The sequence below is a fragment of the Oryctolagus cuniculus genome, chromosome 15, assembly GCF_964237555.1.
Source record: "Oryctolagus cuniculus chromosome 15, mOryCun1.1, whole genome shotgun sequence".
NCBI lineage: Eukaryota > Metazoa > Chordata > Mammalia > Lagomorpha > Leporidae > Oryctolagus > Oryctolagus cuniculus.
Window position 1 is genome coordinate 16027713 of NC_091446.1, and position 18113 is coordinate 16045825.

Genomic DNA, 18113 nt, shown 5'->3' on the forward strand with positions numbered 1-18113 from the left:
GATGATGGCCCAAACTTGTGGAAGCCCAGCCTGACTGTTGCAGCCGTCTGGGGAGTGAACAAGCAGATGGAAGCTCTCTCCTTGTCTCTCCCTCTCAAATGCATGAATGAGTCTTTTAAAAAGAAAAATCCCATATTTCCTCCTCCGAGCCTGAACTCTTCTCTGCTGCAGATTCTTATGGCCAATCATCTGTAACTCAGACGGACTCTTTCTGGAGCGCAACTCCACAGCCCCTACTCCTCCCCATCCTTGTCTTTGCTACATCAGCAAGTGGCACCACAGTGCTCCTGGGGCCGTCCTGGGTTCTCCTTCACACAGCCACCCCGCTACTCTGCCCCCAAAGCGCACCCTAAGTCCAGTCGTTCCTGAGTGGGACCACAGTCGCTGCCCTACGAGTCACCTTTATGTCTTGCATAAACTGCACCAAAGTCCGCCTCACCAGTTTCTTCCCTGCCTCCGTTATGGCCTCCCCCCTCCACCCAGTCTGTGTGGTCTTCTGAAAACATCATTTCCCTGCTCCAAAGACTTCCCATCAAACCCATAACGAACTCCAAAGCGAAGTCTCGATGCCCCGACTGTGCCCACCTCCTGTTTTCTTCTCCCCCTCACTTGCCGGGCACCAGCTACTTCCCCGCTGCCCTGCTGCCCCGGTAACCCACACCAGGCTCGTGACTGCGCACGGCCTTGGCACCTGCCATCCACCTGACAACTCTTGCTCTTTTCCCTACAATTTCAAAGGCTTGCTCCTGACTTCACTCAAGTCCCTGCTTAAAGGTCAACTTGTCAAAGAAGCCTTGACACAATCCCATAGCTAAAGAGCTACCCTCCCAGTCCTCATCAGTTTCTCAACCTTTTACCCTTTGTATTTGATTTTCACCTGAAAATAGATTATGGGGGGGAAGAGGTTTTCAAAAATCTAGTGAAAAATGGATATTATGAACAAACTATGCATGGATTTGGACTTTGGGGGCATGCACATAAACTTCTCTTTTAATTCCATTTCCCCACAAGCTTTCTGAAGTACATTTGTATTTATTTACTCATCACTTGATAGCCAATTCCTTTCCTAAATGGAAGGTTCAAGAGTGCGGGCCCTCTGGCTTGTTCTGTATCCCAGGAACCGAGAACGGTGCCTGGCAGGAGGAAAACGAGACAACAGTGAACTAAAATGGAGACACCAGTTGCAGACAGAGTGCCACTCAGTGTGCACAGTGATTAGAGGCCTGTGTGCTGGGTCTCGAGTCCAGTGTTGGGGTCAAAAGCCCAGAGGAACTGTGTCCCCCTCTATTCCAGGTCTTCACAGGCCACCATCTGGACATACGTGGCTGGAGAGGCAGCAAGGGGGCAGTCACAATCCCCAAGGCTCTGGCCCGAGTGGGCTGTGATGCAGGCCAGTCAGAATCCTTTCTGGGATTGTTCTGCTTGAGCCCAAGGAAATGGGTCTGTTGCCTCTAGGGTGGAGCTGGGCGCCACCTATGGCCTCTGTTCCCATGTCCTAGGAGAGCCAGGCTCAGAGACGAGGCCACCAGCAAGACAGAGCAGCAGAGGGGCAGGGCAGACAGAGAAGCTCAGGGCACGAAACCCCCCACCCACCCAGGAAGTGAGAGCACTGCAGGAGTTTCCATGTCTGCCCAGACACACTGGAGTCATTTCTCACCCTTGCAGCCAAGGGTTCAGACTAAGCCAGGGGACACTGCAGACCGCCAAGGACTGGGGCGCCCTGGGCATCAGGGCCAAAACGGCCTAGTGAGGCAAGGATGAGTCCATGGAGGGAGCAGGACGGTTTCTCCCGCTGCCTTCGCCCGACACGGCCCCCAGGGCCACTGCGTGAGGGCTACCCCAGACAGACAGGTCTTACCTGGGAAACCGAACCCCCACGGCAAACACAGTGACGCCCCTTTCCTTCAGCTGCTTGGCCGGCGACGCCACGTGCCCCTGGGACTTCCCGTCGGTGACGATGACCAGCAGCTGAGGCACGGAGCCGTTTCTGCCCCCGGGGAAGCCTCCGTGCAGAAGGCGTTTCAGGGCGAGGCCCGTCTCTGTACGCCCTCCTCTGAGCGCACCCGCAAGGGAAAAAGAAAGGAGAGAAGTCGGTGAGGCTGCGAGGAGAGGTTGGGGTGAGAGCCGGACGTCGCTGGGCAAGTCCCTGACTGGTCAGAGGCCACCGTCTTCTGGTCACTGAGATCCCGCCACCTGACCAGGGAGTCACCTCGCCCAGCTCAGTGTGCAAGTGGCTGTTATATCCTCCCTTCCGCCAAGCCCCGTGACAGCTGTGGGCTGACAACACTCATCCTCTGACACCCACCTGTCGTATCCCCAGCCCTGTATTATCCTCCCCTTCTTGTTAGAGAGATAGTATCCCCATCTCCATCACCTGGGGTTTGTAAAGCTGGTTCCTGAGCCCGGAAATTGTGTGAGAATCTGTTAAAAAGAGTGGAAGATGGGGCCTGATGCATGCGTCCCGTGGGAATCTCCTCCATGGTTCAGATCGTCCCAGGACACACCCACACTCAGGGCTGGGGGCCGCAGGCTGAGCTGTGTGAGCGCCCCAGATCAGGGCAGGCTACAGCGGTTGCAAGCCAGCAGGATGCTGATGGTCTTCTATCTGCTGAGGCTTGGGATGCTCTACTTCTCTAGTCAGCCTGGCTCTAGGGCTGTTGCCTGACCTTGGAATCCCAGAGCAATGTCTCCGCCAAATCCTGAAACGAGGGGCCCAGCGACAAAGCTGCCAGCTGAGCAGAACACAACCACACACGACAATGGATCTGGGGCCGCTGAGCTCTGCATCATCCACATTGCAGCCAAACCCTTCAGCAGGTGGCAGGGCAGCGCCTCCTGATATGAGCAGCAGCGTGGAGGGAAAGGAATCACCACAGATACCGACCGGCTGTATGCATGGGGAAAAGCTGGTGGGCGTTGGCCGGCGTCGCAGCTCACTAGGCTAATCCTCCACCTAGCGGCGCCGGCACACCGGGTTCTAGTCCCGGTCAGGGCGCCGGATTCTGTCCCGGTTGCCCTCTTCCAGGCCAGCTCTCTGCTGTGGCCAGGGAGTGCAGTGGAGGATGGTCCAAGTGCTTGGGCCCTGCACCCCATGGGAGACCAGGAGAAGCACCTGGCTCCTGGCTTCAGATCAGCGCGGTGTACCGGCCGCAGTACGCCGGCCACGGCAGCCATTGGAGGGTGAACCAACGGCAAAGGAAGACCTTTCTCTCTGTCTCTCTCTCACTGTCCACTCTGTGAAAAAAAAAAAAAAAAAGCTGGTGGGCGCACCAGCTGAGACAGCCGACCCACAGGCTCTGACGAGGGGGCGCACATTCAGATTACCTATGCTCTGACTATGAATTCAGATGATATGTGTCTCTAATTAAGAGGAGCCCATGGTCATCCTTCCAATGTAGCAACACGCAACAGGCAAGAGGCACTGGGCAATGCGTTCTGTGCTATGTGCATGTGGCAATTGTTTTAACTCAACACCAAGGTGTGTATCTGCCACGTAAGTCACACACAGGCATTCCTGCCTGGGCACCTCTCCCGGCAGGCTCTGCCCTGAGCAGCTGCCCAGGAATCCAGGCTCCTGTGGTCCCACTTCTTCTGCTTTCAGCAGAGACACGGACAGAGCATGAGGACTATGCTGGGGAAGGATTTATGGACCAGACCTCTAACATTCTTCACTTTCATTACCTTCTACCTTACGTGAGCTCTTAAAGGACAAGACCCTTTGTGGAGCTCCATTAAGTTAATATTAAGACGAGAGAAATAGCAAGGAGTTGACAACTCCTAGAATTAAGACTCAGCCTATGATACACATCAGCACCTGCATCAATGGAAAACCCACCACCACCGACTTTTTTCAATCCACTACTACTTGCTGGGGACACCCCTGGATGGGAAACAGAGAGCAGGAGGTCTAGAATGACCGCAGACCAGGGGAAGACACAGGACCCACAAGGCAGGAAATCACAAAGCTCCACGGCAGGATGAAGAGAAGAGATTCTGAGGAGGGAATCCACTGCACACTGAGCTGTCAGGGAACAGGCTTCAGGGGGTAGGGGGTCTGCATGGGGTCTCAGTACAGAGCTGACTGGGAAAGGAGATGGGGCGGGGCGTAAGCAAAGACTCAGGCCGGCAGCAACACACCACAAGCTGTGTGTACGGCAGGCTCATCGACATCAAGGAATCTCCAGGGTTCCAACAGCACACATTAGACACCAAGAGGATTCCAAGTCACACGAGTGCCATGACCTTTGGCAGGGCACTGGGTCAGTAGTCTTCCTCCAGGACTCGGGTCACGGCAGGCTGGCTCCCGGGTCTAAAGGACAATGCCAGTTCTGGGCTCGTGCCTGGCGCTACACACTTCACATCCTTGGGACTGGACTGGTATAATCCTCACCGCTATGGTAAAAGATGTAAAAAGATGCTCAGCTTTTCCTTACTGAACAGATAAGGAAACTCCTGCTCAGACAGCGCCAACGTAACTGCTAACACCTGCGGAACCTGTGCTGTGCTCGTTATTTACAGGCACACCGGTAGGGTACACAGGCATACACGTGCACCCCCCACCACCATACACACACACCAGCTTAGCATGTTCTCCGCACAGCTCTCTGAGGTGGGCGTTGGGAGAAGGGTCTTATCTAAGGACTTACAGCTCATGAGCGCCACAGGCAAGACTTGAATGCAATGCTGGGCCTTCTGTTTCCAGAGCCCTAGTTGTCCTTTGCCTTTTTTTTCCCCTCCTCCAAGGCCAGGGTGCTAGCCATAAGGCTCCATGGTTAGTCAAGCCACCTGCCTCTGACGGGCCAGCGAGCTCAGAATGTGAGTGTACAGTCAGCTGATTCTGAGGCCAAGAAGGCTCTTTCCTCACCAGGGCCAGAAAAATCTCAGGGGGCCAGTACCCAGCTGCAGCCCATTTCAGTAAAGTTTTTTTTTTTTTAGAAACCAGCCACTTTCCGGCCGGCAAGTGCTTAGAAGTGCTAAATGATCCCTTATTGAGAATGTGTGCCGCTTCTTCCATGATGCTCTGCCTGAGTGCCTACAAAACTCTCGCCAGGAGCCAGGTGCCCCCACGGCCAAGAAGCACCGCGCAGCTCCACCTGCACGGGAAGCCTTGGGTTCAGTCCAGGTTCTGAGGTGGTCCAGGCCTCCCTCTTCACAGCCTCTAGCCTGTGGTTAGACAGAAGCTGAATTTCAAGGACACGAGGGTCCAGGCTGCACACCGACTGGCCTGACAGTGTCCACCTCTCACGTGGCTCCACTCACTCCCTCTGCACAGCACGGGGCCTCCCCCAGGAGAGCATGGTCCGCTGGCGTCTAACGGAGGGCGCGGGAGATTCCTGACGGCTCTGACCTCTGGGTGACCTCTGTGTGATGAGCATTTCTAGCTCACAGTCTGCTCTGCGTCAGGGTCTGACTCCAGATGGTCAGGAGGTCTCAGGCCACGGTCTCACCCGGATTCTTCTAATGTCTCTCCAATGGGAATGACCTAGGTCGAAAGCGGAAGAGGTGCAGCGTGGCTACTGCCCTGGGGGTGATGGCGACCAGGTGTGCATGGATCTGGGAGGTGGTGACTAGAACATGAACATTCGCTAGCCAAGCCATTAAGAGCATAGAGTCCTGGGTCTGTGGGGGCTCAAATATTAGGTCTGTGACATCTTTGCCAGGTGAACTTGGGAAAGTTACTTAACCTGAGCCTGCTTCCTTCTACACTGAAGTACACAAATGGTTGGTGGAGCATCCCTAATCCAAAACATCTGAAATCCTCAAATGCTCCAGAATCTGAAATTTTTGAGCATCAGCATGATGCTGAAAGAAATTTCACACCTGGCCTCGTGTGACGGGTTGCAGTCACAATGCAGGTGGCACAATTCACTCAGCATCCCCGTGGGGGACAAAGACCTCAGCTCCTTCAGCTGACATACATGAACCTTGTTTCATGCACAAAATAATTCAAAATATTATATAAAATTGCCATCAGGCTATGCATAAGTTGTATATGAAATGAATAAATGTCATGTTTAGATACAGATCTCATCACCCCAGATGTCTCATTATGTATACGCAGACAGTCCCAAATTCAAAGACATCCAAACTCTAGTGCCTCTGGTCCCGTGCATTTCAGATATGGGAACCTGCTACAGCATTGTCTGAGGACTAAATGCTGCGTCCAGGACCTCCCAGGACCTGACAAGCGCTGTCAGGGGCACCAGCCGCCCACTACAAGGTTACCACGTGAAGCAGTCGCACACTAAGGTGTGCACAGAAGTCCCTCAGCATGGTGCCGGCATGTGGTGCAGTGGGTTACGGTGCCAGCTGCTCTGCTTCCGATCCGGCTCTGCCCATGTGCCTAGGAAAGCAGCAGAAGATGGCCCAAGTTCTAGGGCCCCTGCCGTGCGTGTGGGAAACCCAGAAGGAACTCTGGATTCCCGGCCATTGCAGCCATTGGGGAGTAAGCCAGCAGAAAGAAGGTCTCTCTCTCTCTGCCACTCAAACTTTCAAATATAATACAATAAATATTTTAAAGAAATCCCTCAGGAGACTTAATAGTGTAAATTTTCAGACCCTAACTCCCAGAGACCAAATCGGTAGCCATGTAATGGGCACGGGCATGAGAATCTTCAGTTTAAAACAGTTCGTGCACACACACACACTCTATCCCCTCCAACTGATCCAGATGCAGGCAAACCACAGGACAGATTTTGAAAAATACTTCACCAGAAAACCCACTGAGGTATAGAAATCTGATTATAGCTTTTGCTTGTTTTTGCTTTTGAAGCAATAGACCAAAGTCCTAGAATCAACCTAAATGTTCCATGGGGAATAATTAAATACATGGTGATAGAGCAATCTATTCAAATTATGGTATCAGAACTAAATCAAACCAACATGGAAAATAGTTTTATGCAAAGTATACATCAAATAATGTTTTAAAAAACAAAATTCATTGTAATTCTAACTGTTGTAAAACCTATTTTTTTTAAAGATTTTATTTATTGTGACTGGCGCTGTGGCTTAGTGGGTGAAGCCACCACCTACAGTGCCAGCATCCAATATGGAAGCCGGTTCAAGTCCTGGCTGCTCCATTTCTGATCCAGCTCTTTGCTGTGGCCTGGGAAAGCAGTAGAAGATGGCTCAAATCCTTGGGGCCCTGCACCCATGTAGGAGACCCTAGAAGACACTCTTGGCTCCTGGCTTCAGATCAGCCCAGCTCTGGCCACTGCAGCCATCTGGGGAGTGAACCAGTGGATGGAAGATCGATCGATTGATCTCTCTCTCTCTCTCTCTCTTTCTCTCTCTCTCACTCTGCCTCTACCTCTCTATAACTCTGCCTTTCAAATAAAATAAATAAATATTTTGGAAAAAAAAGTTTATTTGGGGCTGGCACCACTGCACAGGTTAATCCTCCGCCTGTGGTGCCAGCAACCCATATGGGCTCCAGTTCTAGTGCCGGCTGCTCCTCTTCCAACCCAGTTCTCTGGTGTGGCCTAGGAAAGCAGTGGAAGATGGCCCAAATCCTTGGGCTCCTGCACCCATGTGGGAGACCAGGAAGAAGCGCCTGGCTCCTGGCTTCAGATCGGCTTAGCTCCAGCCGTTGCAGTCATTTGGGGGGTGAACCAACAGAAGGAAGACCTTTCTCTATCTCTCCCTCTCACTGTCTGTAACTCTACCTCTCAAATAAATAAAATCTTAAAAAAAAAAAAAAAAGTTTGACAGGCAGAGTTAGTTAGTGAGAAGGAGGCACAGAGAGTGAGGTCTTCCATCCACTGGTTCACTCCCCAATTGGCTACAACGGCTGGAGCTGGGCTGATCCAAGGCCAGGAGCCAGGAGCTTCTTTTAGGTCTCCACATGGGTGCAGGGGCCCAAGGACTTGGGCCATCTTCCACTGCTTTCCCAGGCCATAGCAGAGAGCCAGATCAGCAAAGGAGCATCTGGGACTTCAACCAAGACCCATATGGGATGCCGGCACTGCAGGTGGAGGATTAACCTACTGCACATCAGCGCCAGCCCCTGTAAAAGCTTTGTTTAAAAGCAACTGTGGTGACTACGTACTCAGTCCTCTGCCTCTCTGCTGAGCTGCCCGCCTGGCCTGCCCAGGTGTACTCTCTCCATTCAACCACGTAATCTCGCTCTCCCCCAGTCCGAGTGACTAGGCACTCTCTATCTGTCCCTACTGTTCTGACATATGTCCTAGCCCCAGTAAAGCCTTATCACTTCGCAAAAAAAAAAAAAAAAAAAAAAAAAAAAAAAAAGTGACCGTGGTTTGAAAGAGGCCAACAAAGGCTTCAAAAGGTTTTTTGTTTTTGTTTTTTGTTTTTTGTTTTTTTGTTTTGACAGGCAGAGTGGACAGTGAGAGAGTGAGACAGAAAGGTCTTCCTTTTGCCGTTGGTTCACCCTCTCAAAAGCTCTTCCTTTTGCCGTTGGTTCACCCTCCAATGGCTGCCGTGGCCGGCACACTGCGGCTGGCGCACCGCACTGATCCGAAGCCAGGAGCCAGGTGCTTCTCCTGGTCTCCCATGGGGTGCAGGGCCCAAGCACTTGGGCCATCCTCCACTGCACTCCCGGGCCGCAGCAGAGAGCTGGACGGGAAGAGGGGCAACCGGGACAGAATCCAGAGCCCCGACCGGGACTAGAACCCCGTGTGCCAGTGCTGCAAGGCGGAGGATTAGCTTATTGAGCCACGGTGCCGGCCTTGAAAAGGTTTTAAGTTAAAGCAGTGCCGGAGCTCACCAGACAGCTGGAGCTGCGCCCTGAAACTTCAGCCACAGGCAGCTAGGGCCAAGTCACTGGGAGATGGGAGTGGGGGCGCCTGGGCAGCCGCCAGCCAGCAGATGCGGGCTTTCAGGGATCAGTCGCCAGCTGTGTCTCACCTGCTCTTATGCTCTCGTGGGATGCAACAACGGGAGGTTTCACTGTAATATTTTTCTATACTTCTTGCATTGTTTCAATATGGTCATTGGCAGGGTAGCTTCTTGATCATGTCAAAACACACTCTGGGGGGAATGGCCTTGGTCTGAAAAGGCAAACACCCTGGGTGCAGGCAGAGCTGTCCCAACCAGCCCAGCACTTAAGACTACTTCATTGCAAAAAATAAAATAAAATTAAATAAATAAATAAGTAAAAGCAGAGAGCCTGGGGGTGGAGCAGGGGTCATCACTCCCATTCAGCCCGCATTCTTCTGCTCTGATTCATGTTGGCCTGTCTTCACTCCAGTGTCCTGAGTGACCCCACACCATGGCCAGCACTTTGTTTCTGCCTCCTTGCCTTATCCGTTTTTTTTTGTTTTTGTTTTTGTTTTGTTTTTTTAGATTTTTTTTTTGACAGGCAGAGTGGACAGTGAGAGAGAGAGACAGAGAGAAAGGTCTTCCTTTGCCGTTGGTTCACCCTCCAATGGCCACCGCGGCCACCGCGCTGTGGCCGGTGCACCACGCTGATCCGATGGCAGGAGCCAGGTGCTTCTCCTGGTCTCCCATGGGGTGCAGGGCCCAAGCACTTGGGCCATCCTCCACTGCACTCCCGGGCCACAGCAGAGAGCTGGCCTGGAAGAGGGGCAACCGGGACAGAATCCGGCGCCCCGACCGGGACTAGAACCCGGTGTGCCGGTGCCGCTAGGCGGAGGATTAGCCTAGTGAGCCGTGGCACCGGCCTTCCTTATCCGTTCTTACAGCTGTGCGAGGACACACAAGGCTGGTAGAGCTGAGGTTTTTCAGACACATAAAGAGGCGTCTTTCTCCATCCCCAGTGTCTCCGGTGGCCTCTTCTTGGTACATCTCTGAATTTCACGCCGTGAACAATGTTCTCAAGCCCTTGGTTATGACTCAGCACAGCTGCAAAGAGGCTCAATGATTACTGCAGGAGAGGGAGGGCTGGGTGGAGCCCTGGGATCCGGGCCAGGGCACATGTTCCTCCTCTACAGGGCAGTGCTAGGCAGACACACTGGATCATCTGCAGCATCCCTTTCTGTGTCCACCCTGTGCAGTTTGTTTAGTTTTTCAGATGGAAGCAATCAATTGAATCTGTCACACAAATCATCTCTGACTTTCAGGACTAATCTTCAACCAAAAAGCTAACTGTCCTCTGTAAACATTTTCTTCTGCAGATACACCTTATATGCAGGTGCATACAATGGGCGCAAAGCTTCCTTAAGATTACTTTACTGGGGGCTGGCGCTGTGGCATAGCGGGTAAAGCTGACACCTGCAGTGCTGACATCCCATATGGGCACCCGTTCAAGTCCCGGCTGCTCCACTTCTGATCCAGCTCTCTGCTATGGCCTGGGAAAGCAGTAGAAGATGGCCCAAGTCCTTGGGCCCCTGCACCCACATGGGAAGACCTGGAGGAAGCTCCTGGCTTCATATCGGTGCAGCTCCAGCCATTGCAGCCAATTGGGGAGTGAACCAGCGGATGGGAGACCTCTCTCTCTGCCTCTCCTTCTCTATGTAACTCTTTCAAATAAACAAATAAATCTTTAAAAAATTATCTTACTGATATAATTCACATACCATAAAATTCACTTTACAGATACAATTTGATAGGTTTTAGTATATTCACAGAATTGTGCAACCATGTCTGTTATCTAAATACAAACCATTTTCATCACCCGGTACAAAGCCCTGTACCCAGTACAGTCATTTCTCCCCGGCAGTGACTAATCCACTTATTACTCCCATGCATTCACCTATTCTAGATATTTCATTGAAAAAACAGAATCACAGGGGTGTGCTTGGCGCAGTGGTTAAGATTAAGCTTGGCAGGGCCAGCACTGGGGTGCAGTGGGTTACAGCTGCAGCCTGCAGTGCTGGCATCCCACATGGGTGCCAATTCAGGTCCTGGCTGATCCACTTCCAATCCAGCTCCCTGCTGATGTGCCTGGGAAAGCAGTGGAGGATGGTCCAGGTGTTTGGGCCACTGCACCCACATGGGAGACCCGCAGGAAGCTCCTGGCTCCCGGTTTTGGATCAGCTCAGCTCCAGCCATTGTAGCATTTAGGAAGTAAATCAGTGGATGGAAGATCTGTTTCTATCTCTACCTCTCTCTATAGCTCGTTAAAATAAATAAAATAAATCATTTATAAAAAAAAAAAGCTTAAGCTTGGAATGCCCACATTCCCTATCCATGTGCTGGGCTGGAGTCCCAGCTGTCCTCCCATGTGCAGCCTCTTACTAATGCATACCCTGGAAGGCAGCAACTCAGTGGAGTCCCTAGGGAGACCTAGACTGACTCCCCAGCTCCTGGCTTAAATCCAGCCCAGCCCTGGCTGTTGTGGGCATTTGGGGAAATGAACCAGAAGTTGGAAGATACCTTTTGTCTCTATCTCTGTCTGCATCTCAAATAAATAATAAAACATTTTTAATGTGGCCTTTTGTGTCTGGCTTCTTTCACCTTAGCTAACAGTGTTTTCCAGTTCTCTCCATGCTGTAGCATACAGCAGTATATCATTCATTTTTCATGGCTGAGTAATACTCCATCACATAAATACACCACATTCGGTTTATGTATTCAGTTAGATGGCTGTATTGTTTCCATTCTGGAGCTATCACCAATCGTGCAGCTATTAACATCAGAAATTATGCTCAGAAATTCCCACCTGGGACACAATGGAGAAGGGAATTGTCCCTCCCCACCGCGCACAGCTGGGGTGCGGGAAACTGCCCCAGGGGGAGACCAAGAGCAGGGCAGAACCTGCAAGGCAGGGTTGAGAGCAGGTGGCCTCCTCCTTACCACAGAGGCGTCTGGTGATACATACTTGAAAATCATCCTCTTGACTTGTGCCTTCACTTCCTGTCGTGTGGGAAATGCATCCAAGGGGAATTCCAGATGAGGGGCAGAACCAAACTGCATTGCTCCCACTCGGACCTGCAGCAGGAGACGGGGCCCAGCGGCCCAAGACCAGGTCAAGCCAAAGACATTCCCAAGAGGAAAGGAAGGAGGAGAAAGTTCCGGACCCTTCCGCCCTCTCGCGCAACAAAACCGTGCCAGGCTTCCTCCGATCGAGCACAGACCCGTGGAAGACTCTGGGAGGCATCGGTCCCGCTGCTGTGTTCTACTCCAACAACCCCAGTCCGATCTTTTTGGCCCATTGCTCCAAGGCAGCTCAGGCAGGTTCCTCAGCTGGCCTGTGACATCTTCAGGGCAAGGGGCTCTGCTCACACCCACCCACTGCCTCCCTGGAGCTCTCGAGGGCAGTCCCATGCAAGAGCTCCATTAGCCTGCGCATCAACTGCTGCAGAATCTAAATATGCAAGGGATATGGCCCGGCAGAAGGCTGGGCTGGCGGAAACGGAAGCAGGCTGTAGGACACCTTGCCTGTGAGCTTCTCTAGGCTGTACATTCTCTGCTCAGTACAGGCCTGCAGCACACACTCACTCACCCTGCCGGGGGGACTGGTGCTACTCACACACTGACCACAGGCGACTGGCTCACCACTCACTCACTATAGCTGCCACCACCGTGACTCACCCTGACCACAGCCCCCACCACTGTACTCACCCTGACCACAGCCCCCCCCCACTGTACTCACCCTGACCACAGCTCCCACCACTGTACTCACCCTGACCACAGCCCCCACCACTGTACTCACCCTGACCACAGCCCCCCCACTGTACTCACCCTGACCACAGCCCCCACCACCGTGACTCACCCTGACCACAGCCCCCACCACCGTGACTCACTCCTGACCACAGCGCCCACCACCATGACTCACCCTGACCACAGCCCCCACCACTGTACTCACCCTGACCACAGCCCCCCCCACTGTACTCACCCTGACCACAGCCCCCCCCCACTGTACTCACCCTGACCACAGCCCCCACCACCGTGACTCACCCTGACCACAGCCCCCACCACCGTGACTTACTCCTGACCACAGCGCCCACCACCATGACTCACCCTGACCACAGCCCCCCCCACTGTACTCACCCTGACCACAGCCCCCACCACCATGACTCACCCTGACCACAGCCCCCACCACCGTGACTCACCCCTGACCACAGCCCCCACCACTGTGATTCTCCCCTGACCACAGCCCCCACCACCATGATTCATCCTGACCACAGCCCCCACCACCGTGACTCACCCCTAACCACAGCCACAATACTGATGACTAATGCCTTACCACAGCCACAATAACTGCTGACTCACCCCTGACCACAGCCACAATAACTGCTGACTCACCCCTGACCACAGCCACAATAACTGACGACTCACCCCTGACCACAGCCACAATAACTGACGACTCACCTCGACCACAGCCACAATAACTGACGACTCACCTCGACCACGCCGCCATCACGGTGACTCAGCTGTTGAGTGGTCACCCCTTTTGGGCTGCTCTTGCCCTGCTGGGGAAAGGCCAGGTTCCCAGACTAGAGTCAGAGTGGGGACATCAGCACCCAAAACTGAGAAGCGATCCTGGAGCTGGTTTTTCTCTGTAGCAGGGAGGGACAGCACTGCTGACTCCAAACTGATTTTTTTAATGCATCGAGGAGGTCAGAGGAGAAAATCCAACGCCTTATAAAACTGGAGACGGGACGGGAAAATGAGTGAAGTGATTGCATGGGCTCTTAAGCTACTATTGGCTTGAGCAGACACAGCCATAAGCATTGCAGTTTCCTCCGGGGATCCAAGCCCTGCACCTGATCCTCGATTCTCCACAATCCCTGGAGAAACCATCTCAGTTACCATCCTCATTGCCAACCCCAGTTCCTGCCAAGCGTTCAGATTTCCGTGGTGACGCTGCCTTGTGCTGCCTGCCCTGAAATCCTGCACTGCAGTCTCTTAAGAGGCCTGAAGCTGGGGAGACAATGAAAGCGCCGGCCACACCTGCTCCGGAGGGGCTCAGCTCGTGGGCCTGGTCTCCTCCAGGCAGGAAGATCTCACAACGGGAAGATCTGCTGGGCGCGGGAAGTAGGAAGATTTTTAAGTCTTGGATAGGCACGTGCAGGAGCTGGATACCAGTAGACAAACTCAAGGAAGTTTCTGGGAAGGAAGTCTTCTGAGATCTCCCCTGAACTTACATGAAGAGAGAATATCCCAAACCAGTGAGGGAAAGATGGCCCAGTCAGCAAATGATGTTGGGACAACTGGACAGCCATCTACAAAAAACAAAGGCTATGGGGCTGGCGCTGTGGTGTAGAAGGTTAAGCCTCCGCCTGCAGGGCTGGCATCCCATATGGGCACCAGTTCAAATCCCAGCTGCTCCACTTCCAATCCAGCTCCCTGCTAATGAGCCTGGGAAAGCAACAGCAGATGGCCCAAGTGCTTGGGCCCTTGTACCCATGTGGGAAACCTGGCAGTTCCTGGCTCCTGGCCTTAGCCTGGTCCAGCCCTGGCAAATGTAGCCATTTGGGGAATGAACTAGTGGGAAGATCTCTCTCCCTCTCACTTCTCTCTGTATCCCTGCCTTTCAAATAGTCTTCCAAAATAAAAAATGGAGTGGGCGCTTGGTACTAGGATTGAGGCACAGCTCAGGATGCCAGAATCTCGTATCAGAGTGCCTGGGATTAAGTCCCAGGTCCTCTTGATTCCAAGCTTCCTGTTCATGTGCACCATAGGAGGCAGCTGATGGATCAACCACTGGAGTGCCTGCCACCCAAGTAGGAGACCTGGACTGAGTTCCCGGCTCCTGGCTTTAGCCTGGCCCAGCCCAAGCTGTTACAGGCATTTCAGGAGTTAAACCACAAATGAGAGATCTGTCTCTCTGCCTTTCAAATAAAGAAAATAAATTATAAAATTTTTTAAAAATAAACTGAAAAGTGTACCCAAGATTTAAATGTAAAAAAAACCTAATCATGAAAATTCTAAGCCAACTCTTGAGAAATTGTTTTACCTTCAGAGTGGAAAAAAAAAGTTCAAAAGATTTAAAATCCAGAAGCCATAAAGGAAAGATGGATAAATCTGACCACATGGGGGGGGGGGGGGACAACTTTTGCAGGACCAAGCACGCCTTAACACAATCAAAAATGAAGTCAAACTGGACAAAGTATTTACAGCTCATGTTTCCTAGGTATCAATATGCAGAAGACTGAGGATCCAACAGGAAGTAGGCAAAGGCCATGAGCAGGATCACAATAGGACTTGCAGATGGATGGAGATACTGGTTCCTGGCTTCGGCCGGATCCTGCCCTGACTGTTGTGGGCATTTGGGGAGTGAACCAGAAGACAGATCTCTTTCTCTCTTTCCCTCTCTGTTGCTCTGCCTTTCAAATAAATAAATAATAAGTAAATCTTAAAATGCATAGAGCCACTGAGAATTTATCCCACAGATATACTCCCAGAAACATAAAATGACCTATTTACCAGGTCAGAGTCCATTTGCAATAGCAGTTAATTAGAACGTGGTAAATCCTTATGCTGGAAAATTAATTAGCTATAAAAATAGATACTTATATACAGAGATGGAAAGAGTTCTAAGATAACATGAAGAGGCAAAGGCAAGAGATGAATGACACATACAGTAGGGCCCCTTTGCATGGTGGTGGGGGGAGGAGATGACACATTTATCCCACGTATATGTGCATGAAGTGATTCTGGGAGGGTACTGAAGCAAACAGGCAGGGCTTTGGGAAAGGGGGAGAATGCGTGGGTGGGAAGAACACTTTCCACTGTGTATCTCTATTGAGCCATCTGAATGAATTACTAGGTTGCGCACCAACACCAACAGCTCCCTAGAGAGGATCAGCTGGGTCTGTGGACTGGGGTTAAACAGGAAGGAAGCAACTTCAAAACAAAACACCAAGGAAACAGCTTAAATCAGTAGTTAAGGCATTTCATTTAATTGGTGGTTTGCCAGCGACATAGTTGCCTTTTATCTTCCCTCTACCCTGGGCTCAGAAGCCAGCCAGCCGGTTTCTCCCTGCACTGTAATCACTCCTGTGTGCATTGGAGTCAGGAAGCCAAGTCTGCAGCTTGTAAGAGTCCAAAGGAAGACTTCAAACACCTTAAATCCAACTCTGCAGCAGGGCATCCACACAGAGCCTTCATTTACAGCCACGTGACAATTTCTCCCTGAAAACTAAAGGCATCAGGGTGCCATCAAATCCCTTGGACACAACACAAAGCAGACGCAGAAACACAGATGCAAAAACACGCACTCTGAAGCACCGATTGGCTGAATCCTCTGAAACGGCCCCAGTGCCCACGGTCTAGGCACCTGGGACAAAGGTCGCAACGCTCGCTTGCTCACCCACATAGCCACCCAATTCCTTTGCTCCCCAAATCTAGCTGTGAGAAAGTTTCTTCCTGAGGTTAAGCCCAGATCTAACTGCCTGAATGCCAAGAAGTAATTCTGCCCTCTTAAAGAAACAGCCATTCTGGGGGCTGGCGTTGTGGCAAAGCGGGTTAAGTCGGCATTGCAGGTGTCCCAGGTGAGTACCTGTTCAGTCCCAGCTGCTCCACTTCCAATCCAGCTCCTTGCTAACGTGCCTCGGAAAGCAGTAAGCCATGGCCCAAGTGCATGGGCCCCTGCATCCACATGAGAGACCAGGATGCAGTTCCAGGGTCCTAGTTCAGCCTGACCTAGCCCCAGCCATTGTGGCCATCAGGGGAGTCAACCAGTAGACAGAAGATCTCTTTGCCATTCAGATAAATTCAAAACAAAACAAAACAAAACAACAGAGCAGCAATTCTGTACCCCCTTTCACATGAAAATGTAATCAGGTTCCCTCACAGGTGGAAGTCTCCACGCCTCTCACTGTCCTTGTCCTAAGCAGTGTCTGCTTGGCCAGTCCCTGAAAATCAGCACAGGCACTCAATGCCACAGCCCAGACGTGATCCGCCAATGCTGCGGCTAAACTCCATGACTTCTGAGGGTCTTTCCCCACAGCCCCAGCCGTGAAGTTTCTTGGCGTGGTTTTCCTACCCTTCCCTCACCACACACACTGCCACACTGCCGGCTGTCCATTTGCTATGTTGAAGAACCTTAAAAATCAAACCAAGATGGAGTGACTTAAGCTAACACTATTAAAAACAAGAAGTCACCTTTGCCCCAAATGAAATTAAAGTTTAAAAATTATAGCCCTAAACTTTTTCCCCCAAAGCTAAAATTAGGTGCAGCTATAAAAATAAGGGACCCTATGCTTAGCTAGCTGTGACACTTGTGCCTGGCTGTGCTAAGACCTAACCCAGTTTGTATGCCTCCTAATACTCAAATAACGGTGTGGGAAGCGGGACGCTGCTCTCCCTCCAGGGGAATGAAGGGAGCAAGATGTCGTCCCCCTCAGGGTGAACAAGATGATGCTGACAGGGGAAGGAACTGCTAAAGAAGTAAACAACAAAATGGCGACGAGGTGCATGCCTCCCATGTGATCCCGTAGCTGACTGGATAGAAGACGCATGCCTTTCACATGATCAGCTCACGGATTGGACTGCTGCGTGCATGGACACTATAGTGCTTTTGATTGGTCGCTGCGGGTATATAAACCGTGTGGCTCTGTGCTGGGGGCACTCTCTAGACTCCCGAGTTCAGGAGGCCCATCTGCGCAGATGCTGAATAAATCCTCTTGCTTTTGCATCAGCTGGTCTGGACTCTGAGTCTTTGGGGTGTGCCTCTCGGCATGTTAGCTTCCTCACTCAGAGGGTCTAACAGTGTGATAGCCCAGTCTCATCACCTCATCCTAGTCCAGAGGCCACCTGCTGGGAGACAAAAGGTCCAATGGAGCCAGTCTTGGGCTGAGAGTCAAAGGCCTCAGTCCTTGTACCCGTAGCCTTCTCCCGAGATTGCTCAGTGACCCTGGGCAGTCACTTTAGCCCCTGTGGGTCCATTTCCTCATCCCCAAGACAGGCACTAACCATCCACACAGCTCTTCTCTGCCAGCTTGCCACCCTCAGGGGACTCCCAGCCACTCCAGGACATGCTACATCAATGCCAAAGCCAGCGGTGTCTGATCTTCACACCACTTCCTTCTGTGTAGGACTAGGGAAACTCCACGGGGACAGGAGGGGTCTGTGCGGAGGGGGCAGAGACTTGGCATCACAAGCACAACTGATGGGCAGCTTGGGCCCAGACTGAATGGTATCAGCCACGGTGACTGCAGGTGACCACACAAAGCTGCTCGAGGCCCGGGACAAGGTGCTTCTGCTCCTCCAAATGACACGCCCTTCCTGAGAACACCTGGCTCTCG

The 18113-nt window shown here is 52.1% G+C and overlaps 1 protein-coding gene across 6 annotated transcripts in view; it reads right to left on the reverse strand.

Annotated features, from left to right (window-relative positions):
- VWA2 (von Willebrand factor A domain containing 2) overlaps nt 1-18113 on the reverse strand; it is a 53636-nt gene that overhangs the window by 16236 nt on the left and 19287 nt on the right. For 5 of the 6 annotated variants that reach the window (XM_051823659.2, XM_051823660.2, XM_008270543.4 and 2 more), the window contains exons 5-6: nt 11741-11850; nt 1859-2053 (exon numbers count right to left, since the gene is read on the reverse strand). In XM_051823659.2, coding sequence (XP_051679619.2) covers nt 1859-2053; nt 11741-11850 — 305 coding nt within the window. Of the gene's footprint in view, nt 1-1858; nt 2054-11740; nt 11851-13265; nt 13623-18113 lie in introns of those variants that run through there. The other variant, XM_051823661.2, reaches the window with a different exon arrangement.